The sequence below is a fragment of the Cupressus sempervirens genome, chromosome 9 (genome assembly GCF_028749045.1).
Source record: "Cupressus sempervirens isolate cs-2001-9-10 chromosome 9, ASM2874904v1, whole genome shotgun sequence".
NCBI lineage: Eukaryota > Viridiplantae > Streptophyta > Pinopsida > Cupressales > Cupressaceae > Cupressus > Cupressus sempervirens.
This window is the reverse complement of record NC_143126.1, coordinates 445974921-445992117: the sequence shown is the minus strand read 5'-3', so window position 1 is coordinate 445992117 and position 17197 is coordinate 445974921. Positions and strand designations below refer to the sequence as shown.

The 17197-nt window shown below is 34.0% G+C and overlaps 1 protein-coding gene across 1 annotated transcript in view; it reads left to right on the top strand.

Moving 5' to 3' along the window:
- Window positions 1-8603: 8603 nt before the first annotated feature.
- ATMAK3 (Acyl-CoA N-acyltransferases (NAT) superfamily protein) overlaps window positions 8604-17197 on the top strand; it is a 36534-nt gene continuing 27940 nt past the window's right edge. Inside the window, exon 1 of the mRNA XM_089800557.1 lies at window positions 8604-8934. Within this exon, the coding sequence (XP_089656683.1) occupies window positions 8719-8934 (216 nt within the window). The 5' untranslated portion in view covers window positions 8604-8718. The remainder of the gene's footprint in view (window positions 8935-17197) is intronic.

Below are 17197 nucleotides of genomic sequence, written 5' to 3'. Positions count from 1 at the left end.
TAGCCTTTGGTCAGTAGGAATCTCTTCTTCTTCCACATCCTGTAGAGGTTCTTCCCTATCACTAACCTCTTCTTCAACTCCATAATTTCCACTAATTCCTTTCTTGACTTGTTAATTAAGATTTTCCATCTCCTTCCTAATTAGCTTCCTCTCATCATCATGCTCTTTAACTATCTTCAACAATTTTGCATTTGTCATCCTGCCAGGTAGTTCATCATCTTCATTGTTTGCCATATTAGCAACTTGTCTTCTTCCAAAGATATAATGTTGCTCTAAAACCACTTGGTGCATATCCCCAAGCTATCTTCTCTTTGATCACCCTTGATAGGCCTTGAAGAATAAAAGTTCCCAATGTCTTACTCCCAAGATAGGTTTGAGACTCCGCAAGGTAATCCACACCCACAAACTAGCCTTCTCCTAGGCTACTAGTAACCAAACTAGGGTTGGTAAGGGTTCTAGATTAAGATTACTAATCACGGTGAAAACCAATCTCCCCCATGCTAGTGACAAACAAATAACCATGTTATAACTTCACAACCTGATCCCAAGTCTTTGACATACAAGGAAACTCATTTTCCTTAAGGAGGGCTACAAGGAGTTGGATTAGCAATTTGGTTTAATTTACTCCCAAGGGCATTACCAATCCCTTTTACAAACTCAACAGGGTCCTTTTAACTAGTTTTAAAGGATTACAAAGGATGATAACTTGATCAATCCCCTAACACTACTTTTCACCCAAGTTACCTAGTAGGAAATAGGCCTAATTAGGGCTCTTTTACATAGAAAATGCCCTTTAGACCTCCCTCCAATCACTACCAACACTTGGAACATGCCAAGGATCATGAAAAAAATTTACATGTTTCATTTCACCATCATATTCCTTCCCCAAATTGACTTATGCATTCATTTGCATAAAATTGGATAGTCACATAGAGATGCATGTCCTAGGGTTTTGCTTATAACTCTAGCTGCCAACATTAGCATGACCTACAACCACAATAATATTAAAGTACACTCCCATATCTTACAAATCACCAAGAATCAGATTTTTCCCATGGTTGCTTTGTAAGTTATGAGCAAAATAAGATGAAACCCTAGGTACAGGCCTGATTTAGACCAATCAACACTAAAAACCCTCTAGTTTGCTTATCCCTCCACTTCATGGCTTCAAACTAGATGAAAATGAAAGCTGAATCAAAGCTCTATCTCACCATGTGACCTATTCTATGATGTCAGTCCGTACAAATCCGTACAACACCCATAAATAGAAAAATACACCAAAATCACAATTTTCTTCTTATTTCAATGCTTCCTCCATACAATATCAACTTCAATCTATCTTCAAACATGTTTTCATCCATATTTCTATATGTCCTATTAGTTCTTCCAAAAAAAAGGTGGTTTGGAACGTTTTGGCAGAAAAAAGAACTAATTTGCAAAAAGTTGCTCACTAGCAACTATGACAACTTTTGACAACATTTAGCAAGAAGTTTCCAAACAAGTTGTCATTATTTTAAGCATTCTAAAAGACTTAGAAGGTTTTTAAAACAATTAATAAGACCTTCTAATACCTAGTCTTCTTACTTTTGACACAAAATGTCCCTTGACCCAAGTTAGATGACAAGATTTATAACTACATCTTATGTCCCTTGGTCTTACATCTTAGGACTTATAACATAGACTAGTTGGAGAAACTTGTAACTCAATTGCTCCCTGATGAAGATGCATTTGAGTGTCCCCTTGCACCACTAAACTTCATCCTTATTTTTTTAACCAGAATAATCAATCATGACGAAAATATTTTCCAAGGGAGAGATACTTACCTAGCGGTGAGTGATATTCTTCCATTGTGTGTTTAGGGCTTGTCCTAAATTCTCTCAACCACACCATTTGACTTGAATACTATTTTTTTTTTTCAAGTCTATTGATTATCAACATCATAATATTTGTTGTAGCCACAAAAATATTTCAACATTGGAATTTGACATGAATTTGTATTCTATATTTGGAAATAGGTTTTGTTGGGCAAATATCTTTTTCTTGCAAAGGACTGGGCCCAACTTCTTTTTTGTGAAACCCTGGACCATGACAAGCCTCAATTATGAATTTTGAATATTTTTATAGTTTCATTTCTCTACTTCCCTATGGAATATTTTTTGTATTTAATTTTTTTTAGGAGTGTTGTAATCATTAGGAATAACCCATATATAATGTTGATCCCTTCCACAATTTATGGCCACACGATTATCAATCAAGATTTTTAAATGTTGCCTCTCTATATACCTATAAACCCCAATTTTCCTTTGCTCCCAAGTGAAGGGATGCATTTTTCCACCACTTCTAACTTGATGAGAGTTGTTCCTTTTATTTTTTTGGTGCAAAGGCAGTCTCTTTTCTTGGAGATGGGATGAAGCCCTAGACAATCTTGAATTCGCCCATTGACGAAAATGGTTATTGCGTGCTTCTACCCATCCATTGTCAAAGAAATTCTTAGGTTTTAATGGATAACTATATACCTAGTTTTTGATGAATCATATTTTGACAATTATTCTACAAAGTTTTTTTTAATACTTTTTCTATGCTTAATTTAAAAATAGTAATCAGTTTCACTTTCTTAATCATTTACAATAATATTTTTAGTGGTAGCATTTCAATTCAAAATCTATTGCAAAATATCATGAGTATCTTCTTATCACTTTTAGACATATATTATGATATTTATAGTAATATATCTATTTTAGGAAAAAAAAAAAGGTAAAATATGTGAAAGGCTTCATTTTTTAGGTGTTTATTTTTTAGTGGAATAGACATTTGTAAAATGACATCCTTTAATATTTTTTTGCAAAAAGATGCCTAATATTTTGACTTGTCTAGAGTGTTGTAGATTTTTGTTTTTTTCTAGTTCAAAGGTGGATTTCCTTTAAAGAAACTTGAGTTGGATGTTAAGCAACAATTTTATTTTATTTATTCTTTAATAATATATTTAGCAACAACTTTAGAAACTTGAGTTGAATGTTTAGAAACAACTTTAGAAACTTGAGTTTGTGAGGTTGCATAAAATCAAGAGTGATTTTATAATTTTTAAAAGCCAAAAAGGAAAGGAAAGTTTCTTTTCTTGTAAGCTAAGTAAAGAAATTGGGCTTTATATATGTAAAATTGTTGTACTAGACACAATTGTAATCTTGAAGAGAAAGTTTGTTATTAGGCTGAATAAAAGATCCAACATTTGCATGTTTTTCCCCAAACTAGGGTTTCCTAGGTATATCTATGTTATTATCTATGTGTGATTAACTTATGTTGTTTTTGCTTCCACTATTATTTTTTGTTAATTAACCTAGAGTATTGATCATTATAAATTAGATGGAGTTACTTTTTGTGAATATATTGTGCAATCAATTTGTAGTTGAGTTATGGGAAGTTAACATGGTTTTACAACTCTAAACTTTGAATACATAACAAAGATTTGTGAAGCAAGTTTTTTTTTTTTTTTTGTCTCTAGGCTCTTTTGTGGCTATGGAAACTAGTGTTTGAAATGAGGATAGGCTTGACAGTTCTTCTAACTTCTTGCATTGGAAGGTTCAAATTATATTTGTTCTTAAAGAGAACAATTTGTGGATCTATGCTAGCATAGTAGTGACACCACCTACGAATGACCCTATTGCTTTGGATCCACATGAAGTCAAGGAGGAAAAAACTCAAAGAATCATTCTTGACAGGGTAAGAGATCATTTAATTCCTCATCTATCAGGGAAAGCCTCTTCCAAGGAGATGTGGGATACACTCGCGAGACTTTATCAAAGCGACTACCATAGTCATAAGAAGATGCTCAAGGATAAATTGCATAATACCAAGATATCCAAAGGTGAGAGTGTGACCTCTTTTTAATCCAAGATGACACAAGTAATATATGAGATGGTTTTTATTGAAGATTCGTTGGTGCATATAACCTTAAATATTTTTTTGAAGCACTGGGAAGTTTTTATCAAGTGAACTATAGACAAAGATCGACTACTTGACTATGAAAGAATTTGGGATGATTTTTTTCAAGAGGAAATAAATGAAGGTGCTCATTGAGGAGACCAAAAAAGAATGGTCAAGATGGAGACACTATTTCTTTTGTAAGCAAGGGTAAGAATAAGTCTAATAAAGGGAAAACAAAAGGTTCTTCTTACAAGAATGGGTAGAAGAAAGATCTTAGTAATACAAAATGTTTTTGTTGCCATCAAATGGGTTATTGTGCTAGTCAATGTTTGAATAATAATAAGAAAAAGAAAGACAATTAGAAGAAGCAAGTTGTTGCTACAATCAAGGTGGATGAGTATGCATCTTGATTTGTGAATGAATTTTCACTCGTCACCTACCTCTCAAGGTTAGATACTAATAGGGTTTGGTGTATTGATAATGCGGTGTCTTGTCACATGGTGAGAGTCAAAGATTTTTTCACCAAGTAGGAGGAGAAGAAGCTAGATTTCCATATTGAGCTTCATGACAGTGCCAAGTGCCATGTAAGTAGTGTTGACACTATCAAGTTTCAAAGGGATTCTAGAAAACCCTTGTTGGTGGAGGATGTGTTGTATGTCTCTAGCATGAAAAATATATTAATATCAATTTCTAACTTGGAAGACACGAGTTACGTAGAAACCTTTGAATAGGGAAAAGTCTATATCTTTCCCAAGGATACTAAAGTTTCAAAAGTGATTGGAGTCAGACATGACAACTTGTTTCAATTACAATTTGTCTCAATACATGTATTGGTAAGGACTTGTAGAGGACAACAATAATTATGATGGCTCATCTTCACAATGCAGTACTTAATGTGCTTAAGGAAATAGTGGTGCAACTACCTGAGGTGTGTAAGGGTTGTGCTCTTGAGAAATATGTCAAGATGAATCTTCCAAGTAGCGATAATAGATCTCAAGGGATTTTGGATCTTATACACTTAGATGTGTGTGGGCCTATGTCAACACTATCCTTACATGGGTATGAGTATTATGTTAGTTTCATTGACATTTCTCTAAAAAGACATGGATATATTTTACGAAGAATAAAGATGAGACCTTTAGTGGGTTCAAAGAGTTTAAGGCTCTTGTAGAGAACCAGATAGGGAGATAGATCAAGATACTTAGGTTTGATAATAGGGGCAAGTATACCTCAAATGCCTTCAAATATTTTTGTCCTAAAAATTTATTAAGAATGGTTGATAGTTTCCTACAACCCTCAACAAAAAGGGGTTGTTGAGCAAAAGAACAAGGCTATAGTTAAAGCAACCAAGGTCATGCTTCATGATCAAAACTTGCTTTGGTTACTATAGTTATAAGCTTGCAATACATTTGTGTATTGGTAGAATAGGACCCTGCACAAAGTGTTGGTAAAAATGACTTTAGAAGAGGCTTTTAGTGGTAAGAAACTAAATTTGGGGCACATTCACATCTTTGAATGCCTTTTGTATTGTCACATTCTTGTGGAGAAAAGAAAAAAGTTAGAACCAACAATAGAGAAGGGTGTCTTTGTTGGGAACAATGAAACTTCTAAGGCTTATTGGGTTTACATTCCTTCCCTCGAGAAAATAGTTGTTTGCAAAAAAAAAGTGAAGTTTGAGGAGGAGAGGGAACTTCAAAAGTCCACCAACTTGATGAATCGAGAGGAGCGATCAACCACAAATGAGGTAGCACAAATTCCTCAAACTTAGGTCACACAAGCTGGAGAGAAAAGAAAGAAAGTTGATCATGATGATTAGGAGGAACAAAGAAATCCCCAACCTCATATCTCTATTAAAAAGAAGAAGAAAAATAGGGCAAATAAGCAGACTTGGAGAGAGACCCAAGAATATATTGGTGATCCAAAAGATTCAATCGAATAGAGAAAGGCTCCCAAATGCTATTGTTATTATGTGACACTTATGAGTTAATTAATTGAAGTAGAGTCTCCAACTTTCAAGAGGCATCCAAGCACCAAGCATGGAAGGACACTATGGTGGAAGAATACTCTTCCATCATAAAACGTGTGGGGGTAGTACCATGACCAGAAGATAAGTATGTGGTAAGATTGAGATGCTTTTTGTTTGTTTAGGTGAATGATGAAATTCTTAGACTATTGTTGTATGTTGATGACTTATTTCTCATAGAGGAACATGAGATCATAACACACTACAAGGAAGATCTTGATCTTGCAAGAGTGTTTGAGATGAAGGATTTGGGGTTGATGCACTACTTTGTGGGAATAGAGTTATGGCATAAAAAGGGAGAGATCTTCCTTAATAAAGGGAAATACTTAATTTACATTATATCTTGAAGTGATTCAGGATGGAGAGTTGTAAGCCCATGTCAACACTACTTGTGACCAATCAGAAGAAGATTGATCCTTCCAGGTCAGAGGCAATGAACCCTATTTTATACAAATAGTTAATAGGCTCTTTTATGTATTTGGTTAACACTAGGCTAGACGTTTGTTTTGCACTAAACTCTCTCAGTCAATTTATGATGGAGCCTAAATGTATGCATTGGACAGTTGCAAAGCATATTTTGTGATATCTTTGAGACACATTTGATTATGAATTGAAGTATGTTAAATAGGATGGGGTGAAGCCTAAGGGGTTTACTGATGCATATTGGCTATGAAGTACAATTGATAGGAAGAACGCTTCGAGGTGCAATTTTAGGTTGGGATCAAGAGTTGTCTCTTGGTATAGTAGAAAATAAAAGTAACTTGTATAGAGTTTTGTAGTGACAAAGTATATGGCATCCAACATGGCTACATGTATGGGTATTTGACTTTGAAAATTTCTAGTTGGGCCCTTTGATAAGAAGTTAGATCCTATACTCATTTACTATGATAATCAGAGTCGCATCAAACTTTATGAGAATTTAGTATTTCATAACAAGTCCAAGAACACTAAGATCAAGTGCCACTTCATCAAAGATTATGTGGAGAAGGAGATAGTGAAGCTCTGGTACATTCTTATAGATGAACAAATAATAGACATCATGACAGAGGCTTTGGTGAAGAAAAAAATTGTATTCTTCAGGGATAAGCTGAGTGATTTTTAATTTTTTCTAACTTGGAAGGCGAAGTTACTTTAAAGCAATTTGATTTTGGATGTTCAACAATAACTTTTGTTTTTTATATTCTTTAACAGGATAGTTTTGGGTTTGAGAGGTTGCATACAATCTAGAGTGATTTTATGTCATTTTAAATTAAAGAAATCAAGGAAAGTTTCTTTTTTTGCTAGCCAAGTAAAGTAAAGCAACTTGACTCTATAAATTTAAAATTACTCTAGCAAACTCGATTATATTCTTGAAGAGAAAATTTGTTGTTGGGCTGAATAAAAGATCTAACATTTAAAGGTGTTTCCCCATACTGGTTCCCTGGGTATATTTGTGTTATTGTCTATGTGTGGTAAACTTTGGTTATTTTTGCTTCCATGATTACTTTATGTTAATTAATCCAAATTATTGATTATTATAAATTATATAGAGTTTTAACTCTATGAATTTATTTTGCAATTAATCTATCGCAAGATTATGAGAAATTAACAAGATTTTCTCAAAATATATACGTAACTAAATCCTAAATGATATGTGTATATAAATTTCTCCATTAGAAGAATAAGATTGTTGAATTTATCTATTAAAAATAAAATACAAAGTAAGATCCTTGATCTTCAATGAGAAGGAACATTATACACAATTTTTTAAAACTTATATGCTATTTAGAAGTCCACTAAAAAAAATCACATGCACTAATAGTTGCCTACTTTTATGCCTATAATTAAAAAATGATTTAATTGAAGGATTTGTGCAACTTTATTAGTAGTAAAAAATTATGATTAGTGGTATATATATGCATTAGTATTATGCCTATAATTAAAAAATGATTTAATTGAAGGATTTGTGCAATTTTATTAGTAGTCAAAAATTATGATTAGTGGTATATATATGCATTAGTATTATGCCTATAATTAAAAAATGATTTAATTGAAGGATTTGTGCAACTTTATTAGTAGTCAAAAATTATGATTAGTGGTATATATATGCATTAGTATTGGTCAAAAAACTTGTTAGAGGAATATCCACTATTTAGTTGTGAAAATTGTGTGGTGGCTAAAGTGAATGATCAATTAGCCAAATAAATATATATGAGACATCACCTTGAAATAACCAATTGTTGATCTCTGTATGTATAACAAATCCTCTTAGGTTTCATTACAAGTACTTGATATATATGATATTATATAGATAAACCCCAAATAAATAAACAATAATTGTAACATTTTAATTTACATAAAAATATCTAAATAATAATCAAAATATAATATCCAAATTGACTACTCATACCCTTCTCCCTTACATCTTATATATATATATATATATATATCCTAAAAATTAATTCATAGCTAGATTAAAAAAAATTAGTACGAATAAATAAATTTCAAGAAAAACCAAAATGTGGAGCTTTTAATAAAATAAAACAAAAATTGACCTTTCCCATAGGACTTTTTAAATATTTGCAATATTTTTACTGGGTAAAATCTTTTGATCTGCCTAATGAACAACAACAAAAATATAAAGTATTCGATATAACCCTAAATTAAGCTTTAGTGGGTGTTTTTCACGTTCTATATACACAGCTTACCTACATATACCGATGGTTGTACAGATTAAGGTTATATACAATCCAGTTGAATAAATTTAGAAATTATTTGAATCATTTCAATGGGCTATGGCCCAAGAAGGGATTTCCTCTTCTTCAGAAGTCCCTGAAGCAACTCCCTCGACAATAGTGGACATATCTCCCTCAGATATCAAATATGTGTCCTACGAAGGGGAAGAACAGCTGCCACTTATAATGGACATAGTCGATCAAGAGCTGAGCGAGCCCTACTCCATATTCACTTACAGATATTTTGTCCATCTCTGGCCTCATCTTTGTTTCCTGGTATGTTTCTATGGATTTATTGCTATTCTCATGCCAATGAAATCTAGAAACAATGACGGTCACCTTCTTCACTGACTCAAATCTCTTAACTGTCAGATCTCTGATACCCATTTCGAAAAACAACGAAGCGATCTTCAATAAATCTTAAGAGAACGCTGTTTCTATGTATATATTCGCTCACGCGCTTACGCGTTCACACACTTTTCAGTCTTTCTATTGGGTTCACTTATTGATATTTAGTAGACTCCAAGATCTGAAAGGACTTTCTAATCAGAGAAGTCTTCTATATGCTACTAGAGGAATATGTACTATTCGCAAACTCAGTTAAAGATCGATTCTTTTCCATGGGAACTGTTAGTTTGAGCTCTCCCGGCCTTTTTAAATGTGGAATTCAAAGGTTTTAGTAGACACAACTAAATTATTTTTGCTTGGTAGTCTGTGAGGTATTTTTGTGAACGTAGGTCGCGTTCAATTATTCTCTAAAATCATTAGACCTTAATCTCACTAATTGTGGTCTACTTTATTGTGCCGGTGGAATTTGAAACTGGATTCTGTTCTTATTACTATTTTCTACTATTTGGGGCCACAACCTCCTGGATCGTTAGACTAGAGCAGTCAAAACAATATATCTAGAAGTAACATGCACACGGGTAATGTGATTACAGCTACATTCAGATTGGAGTATTCTGTATGATATCCGTAGGGACTTTTGATTTGGGTTCTGCTTATTTGTGAACATTGTCAATTTTGAGTGAAACTCAATGTCTTTGTTGCACAACACAAGTAGAAACAAACTGTCTAGATGTAATGTAGAAATTGGTGATGTAACTGAGGTGCGAGCAGTTAGAACAAAGATCAAATTTTCTCTTTGGTGTCTGGAACCGAATCAATTAGAACTTTTATTTTTTCTTGACTGCAAATGTACTAGAAGTCTGTTTCAATTTTCTTTGTATTATTTATGTTTTTTTGATAAGAATGCCATTTTAAAATTGATATGGATTGACGGTGAGTTCTAGATGGTAAGCCATACCAAACTTAAATTCCTTGTCAGCCTTCCCATTTCTTCATGACCTTGGTAACTTTACTCTGTCATTCTCATGAGAGGTTGTTGACAGATGTCCTCCCTTACAAGAAACAAGGAAGCCTTAAGCTGCAACATTAATGCTTGGAATAATTTGTGGAAATGACAACAAAGCACAACCTTATGGATGTACCATCTATGCAGGGGCCAAAATGCACCTTATTAGCCGATTAATTTGCATTTATTAATTAATTTAAAAATTACATACAATAGTTTTATGAATTTTAATTTATTAAAAATACAAACAAATTGTTTATGCAGGTGCATTTTGGCCCCTGCATAGCCAAAACCATAGACTTGAGGAGAAGTATACATTGTGTAGTTAGAGGCAAAGACAAGATTCTATCAGGTGTACAAGATTCTAGATTAGATCACTGATCTGAAATCCTAGCTAGGCAAAGACAACTACCAAAATAATATCTTATAGACTATAAAACATTAGGGCGCAAAACCCTAGTCTTCACAACCTCTTCAGTCTATGGTAGCAACAAGTTGATGATATTAGAAGATTCCATATTTCAGTTTGCGAAATAAGACGACAATATTAGAATATTTCCATGTATATATTGTTTCAACTTGCAAAATTACTACAATCTATATAAAGGACATTAAAGCAGTAGCAGTCTGTGGATTTTGGAAATTTATTTTTAAAGCAAGCAAGAAGCACAATATAAGCTTTCTAGGCTACAAAAACCATCGCATATAAGGCTGTAAGAATAAAATCATGAAATAAAGAAATACCAACTCAGTAATGGTAGGTATAAATTTTATATGATATGGTTGTATTAGGGAGAATGAAGTTCAAAATTTTTCCATAAATCTTTTCTTCATAGAAGACCCCAAATAATGGATATAATTTTCAGTAACTGTTATATGAATTTTTCACCAGACCTTATCAACTGATCCAATGTCCCTTTCTGGCATCACCTAACATTTTGGCTGAAGATTTGATTGCCTCTGCTGTAGATATGGTTGCTTCTGTTTTGGAGATGATTCATTCTGCAGTTGATACTCTGAATGCTTAATCTTTTGTACTTGTTCCCTTCCCTTGTGGCAGAAGAGTCACATCTATTTGATGGATGGACTCTGGTGGTAAATGATATCTCCTAGTTAATATAACAATTGCACCCTTTGAGGATTGAATGACATCTTTAACCAAGCACTGCCTTTACCAGGTATAATTACCGTTCTTACAATGAATTTCAACATCCACTGTGTATCATGAGCTATATTTGATTTCTGCCATTATTTATTTAATGGAGTTCGCTTTCTCTTATGTTATGATAATCGCTGCTTCTTGCCTTGATCACTGCTTCTGATTTTGGTTTATCTCCGTTATGTCTGCTCTTATTCATTGTATAGGTCTTTATCATCTTTTTAGATCTGCTTACATTTCTTCTAATCAATAGACAGATATTCCTCGTGGCTTTCAAAGGAGTTGATCTTCCCTTTATCTCTTCACTGGTTGGGAGTTACACCTCTTTATCATGGCCGCCCTTTGCAATTGTCACAACCTTCTATCATTACTGCCCTTTGATATAGTCACATCCCTTCATCATTTCAACACTTTGAAAGAGTCATAAACCTTCATAATTGTAACTCTTTGAATGAGCCACAATCCTCATTAATTACAACCCTTTAGAAGAGTCACAATCCCTCGTAATTTATGCCCTTTAATAGAGCCACAACCTTTCATAATTACCGCCCTTTAGAAGAGACACAGCCCTTCATAACCTTTGCCTTTTGAGGGGACCCTTTCTGTATTTTCTTTTTGTTCCTTTCTCTCTTTCATTAATTTTACCTTAATAACATGTTCTCTTTTCTCTTCTTCCTCTCTCCTCCTCTCAAATGAATTTCTCTTCTCCCTATATTTGATGTTTGAGGGAGTCACAACTTTTCATTTCATGCCTTTTAACCCTTCATTTACTTATCTAAATTCTAAAGTATGTTATATTCTAATTTTATTTGTTTATATTTTTTATTAACTTTTATTTTTATGCTCTTATATTTTAATTTTACTATTAATCTATTCCAAAAAGGGGACATTACAACTTAAGAGGCCAAGATCAACACCTTTTTTCCCCAAACGGATCTCAAAAGCCACAATAGAGGCATAAATTGAAAAACTGATGGAAGCAATCACAAAAGAATTATGTGATGTTGCTTTACTATTTCCCCATATAAAGCAAACGTGTCTAATGGTTTCCCCAATGAAATCATGAAAAATTTTATGATAAAAAGGATCTCAGAATGCTCAAAGAATCCATGTAATGTTGCCAAATTATGCGTACCCATATTTTTCCCTAGGTTACAATTTGTTCTTATTAAAGCAAGTAGGGTTAGAGATACCTTTCACCTTGATTGAGACCCTGCAAACAAGTTAGGCTTCATTTATAATCATAATTCATAATTGGACTTCGTAAATTAGTAATATACATATATTGGAAATATAAATAAAGTCAATAGTTTGCTTGAATCAATTTTATCATTATTGAGATGACTCAACCATAGAACTTAGAAGTGATAAGGTAGGGTGACTTGATAAGGTGCCCTAGAGATCGCATACCCTACTCCCAAGAGTAGATATAACATCCATTTTGACCTCATGTGTCCTGTGCCATCCATATGAGGTGCAATACCTAGTGGGATGTCCTATCCCTGTTCTCGTCAATCTCATCACTTCTATCTTGCTTCTAGTGATTGAGTATCCTAATGCATCCATTTACCATGATAGAGGTCGCGAGGAACATCTCAGATAGTCCCTTCTTCCTAAGCCCAAAGGCAGTCTCCTTTGTCTTGCTTTGGCCTCATGAGACTCCCTAGTCACATATCATGGGGTGGCATACTTAGAAGGTGACCTCATCACCGTTTCTTCACCTATGATCCTCATTTCCCTTTTCATGGCTGGTTACACGAGTCAGAAAGCTTCAAAGCACACATTGTATCTCACACAAAAATTCTATTTTAATTTTTAAAATATCCCTGAGATAGCAATGAAATGCTTATTGAATCAAAGGTATGCAGATATATGTATATGTGTCTATATGTATATCTATGTATAAACAATCTCATCCTAATATCATATTCTTGAATCGTATATACATAACTCAATAAAGAGCAGTCATACACTGTTTCTTTATGTGATATATATGTCAGCTGATACTCATGTGGAGGATTACAGATTTTATGAGTATTTCCATATGCCTGAATTTATTATTTTTTCTCCTTGATGCTTCTTCTCCTCCTTTGATGCCTTATACTAATTGAATTTCTACCTTATATAGTTGTTGGGGGAGGACAATGAGTCACAATCCTTACCCCTTTCTCAGAGAGGTATTTTCTCCAAACAATCCATTGCCTCCTCAAGACTAATTGCATGCCTCTTTATTAGTATTGTAGCTGTTGCTTAATGATTGGTTAAGGACTAAAGATAGCCGATTGTGGAGTCCCTTGGTTCACAGCAAAGGAAAGAATATTGTACGAGTAAAGAGTTGATTTCTGGTCTGTTTCCCTGATTCCCAATTAATGTGTGATGGACGCTATTTTCTTGATTTGATGGTTTGATAGATTAGTGAATGTGGAGTTCATAGGGCAATAAGTGATATGATTGAGTATGTGCTGATTTGATAAATAGGTGAGTGATGATAGAGAAGTGATCCTTGAGTGCTTTGAATGATTTCTCCTTTATACCTTTCACAAGAATTGATTCACCACTTTCCAATAATGTCATTGAGAATAACATATTATTTCCCAATTTGCTCTTCCTTGATGCCCTCTTAAATGAAGTTCCTCTCTTTTATATCTCTTTTCACACCCTTTAATTTGTTAATGCTCTAAAAGTGTCACAGCCTTTGGTTATTGAAAGATACATCTGTTTGACAATAACTGCTTCCTCTTTCACTTTGTATTTAATTTTCACCTATCTTGCACTTCTCAAATCTGTTTTTACTGCTTTTCAAATCTGCACGTGTCCCATATAAGATCTGTATATCCTCTTCTTCTAGATCCACATTCCTTATATCCTTCCTTCCCTCTCAGTTCTTATATCAGATCTCTCCTAATGCTCTAAATCTGCTCTAGATCTCCTCTACGCCCTTTCCTCCATTCCATTTGATTCCTTCCCCGTTATATCTTTTGTGAGGAAAGGTTACACCTCTGCACCATGTCTGCCCTTTTCAATAGTCACACCTTTTCACAATCACCACCTTTTGAAAAAGTCACAACCCTTCATCTTTTAAAAGAGCCACTTCTTTATTTTCTTCCCTTTTCTTCATTCTTCCCTTGATCCCTCCTGAATTCCTATGCTCCCTCTTCTTCTTTCTTCCATTTCCCTCTCAAATTAAGTTCTCTTCTCTGCATTTTATAACTCATATTTGAGGGAGACACAATTTTTCTGTTCATGCCTTTTCACCATTTGTTGTACTTAATTGACATTTTTAAATCATTGGTGTTGTTATTTAATCCTATTTCAAGAAGGGGACATGACAATCCAGGAGAATTCAAATTTACTTTCACAATATCGGCTTTGACAATATAGTTTAAATATAGTTCTTATTACCCAAATTGAATAACTAGAGAATTAATTATAAATATAAGTTTTCCATTCCATCATAATGTGTGATGCTTCTGGAAAGAAACTGTTTATTTTTCATGACTGTTTTAAATCACACTTTGTGAACCATCATCAAGATGAGGAAAAAAATAATGGATCATGGAGAGTGATCCAAAATTTTTCTGCAAACAAAATTTTACATTATTTTTCTCCAGGAGCATTTACAAACTAGATAGTTATCACAGAAGGAAAACTTATTTTTTAGTCCTAAAAAATCCCATTAGGTAAGATAAATTTATTGATGTCCATCAAATCACCATAAAAGGGGTCAAAGGGACTAGCAAATAAAATACAAGGGCCCAGCCTGCAGCAAATGATCAACTTGGATGAGTAAATTAATATTTTTCAAGACACTCTTCAGATTCCAAAAACAATGGGATGATTAAATTAGTTAATCTAAGTGGTGGCTGAACTCCAAATCATATGATTGTAATACAACTACAAACATTCTTGTGAGGGAATGGCTCTTCAATCAAGTGGAACAAGGTAAAAGTCCACGAAGAAAAAAGATGGAGATCAAGATTAGAAACCTCCACTTCAGACAATCTGTAACCAGATTTAGGCTAGAAGAGTTAGTAACATCCTCATCCACCACCACCAAAGAGTCAATACAGGATCTTATACTGACTCATTTTTTGTTTTTTTGGCCATAGTGCTTAGGCTAGACAATCAGAGGAATCAAGGCACTCTGCTTGAAACATCTCATAACTCCCAAGGTTGATAATCTCTTGAGGATTTGATAGAGAAGATATCTAGTTCTGTTGTTCGAAAAATTATGCGTCTACATTTGCTTCAATAATTGTCACTTAGTATGGCATAAGCTTTCTATAATTATATTAGTTTGCTAGTAGGGAGTAATCGACTTAGATATTATACAGCACTCCTTGCATTGATCTATGGTGAAAAATAATAAAATAATTAACTTTAAACGAATAAACAAACAAACAAGTAACATGTAGATCCATGTGTATTACATTTTTGGCATTGAAATGCAGACTACTGAGATGTGGAAGGGTTATGAATTTATGAAGGGATGTGAACCTTCAAGGTGAAGATTGAAGTATTGTCATTGCCAAATATATCTTATTATCAATCTTAAATAGGCTTGACTGTGGAACAAATTCCATTTTTAAGGGTGCTTGAGCTAAAGTAGTATTGGTTTTAGTGACCCCCCAGAATTATACCTGATGCTTCACTCATTTAAGGTTCAGGCTCATTAGAGATGAATTCTTATGAACTGCTACTCATAAAATATGGTTTGATGTAGGTTGACTTAAAACTGCACAGCTAATTCCTAAAAAATCATCATACAACAACCAATCCATTAGCTGCTTTCATTTACCTACTTTATGTTCCAACCAATTCATCATTATTAAACTTTTCTCCTGAAATTTCAGATATGGAAGTTGATTCCTAGAACAATGTGATCGATGCAATTCCATGGCTAGAAAAAGCTTGGTCAATCGAATTTTGTGTAGGCCTTGAACAATCTTTGCTGATGATCTTCCAAATGACCCCTTAACCCAGGTGGGAATTCTTCAAACGTGCCCATGGCAACTCCTTTTCTTGAAGGGCAGCACTTTTCCATGCTATTCAATAAAAAAAGGGGGTTTCTAGGTTATGATGTCATACATCTATCTTGGCTATTCCGATATTTATAACTATTCCTTAATATCGAATTCTGGATTTGACCAAAAATCGTTGCCCTTCAGATTTTTGGTTTTTGAGAGATACATTTTTATATCAGTTCTGATTGCAGTCACATTATAGAGAACTGACATACTTCTAACAACCAAGAGTCTGAGAGATTTAGTAATATGTGATGAAACATGGCTGTTACAAGTCTGAATACTGTTATGCAATTCTCAGTAAGGATGGAGCTCATATGTGCTTTCAAGATGATTATAATTACATGGATCAGTTTACAAGGCATAGCTTCCTGGAGGAAAAAATGGATTATCATATTCCTTTTCAGAGCTAAGAGAATTAATAATATTTTAAGTTGGACCTAACTGTAATGAGCCCGAATTAGAGTGGGGCCTGGGGCCCATGATGTGCTCCTAAGCACCGTCATTGGCTTTTGCCAATATCATAAATAAATAAATTAATAACTAAATACAACATGGAGTGTCAGCCTTTGCTGATGTAGCAAGTTTAAATCAATTTTATTTTTGCAATCTTTATGTCCCTGCACCAACATGGCCTACCTTGCCAGGTGTATATTTATAGGTGAAATGGTCGTTTATTTAGTTTCTATGCTGGGTGAAAACGAATTCTGCCTGTGTGCATAATCTGAGACAGAGACAATCATCTCTGCTCTCATACAAGCCGCATACCATTGAGGAACACAGATAAGAATCATGGAGGACTCATATGGATTTCAGGAGCAGTGAAAGAAGTGGAGAATGCTTGAAAGGGAACTGTTCCCAGGCGGTGCATTCAAGCAGCTAGCTCCAGGAGCTGGCACTGTTCATAGAATCCGGGTATTTGCATTAGCTGGTATATACCAGTGATTGTATGGAAACAAAGCAAATTTATAATTTTTCTGGTGGAACATTTGCAATAGTCAG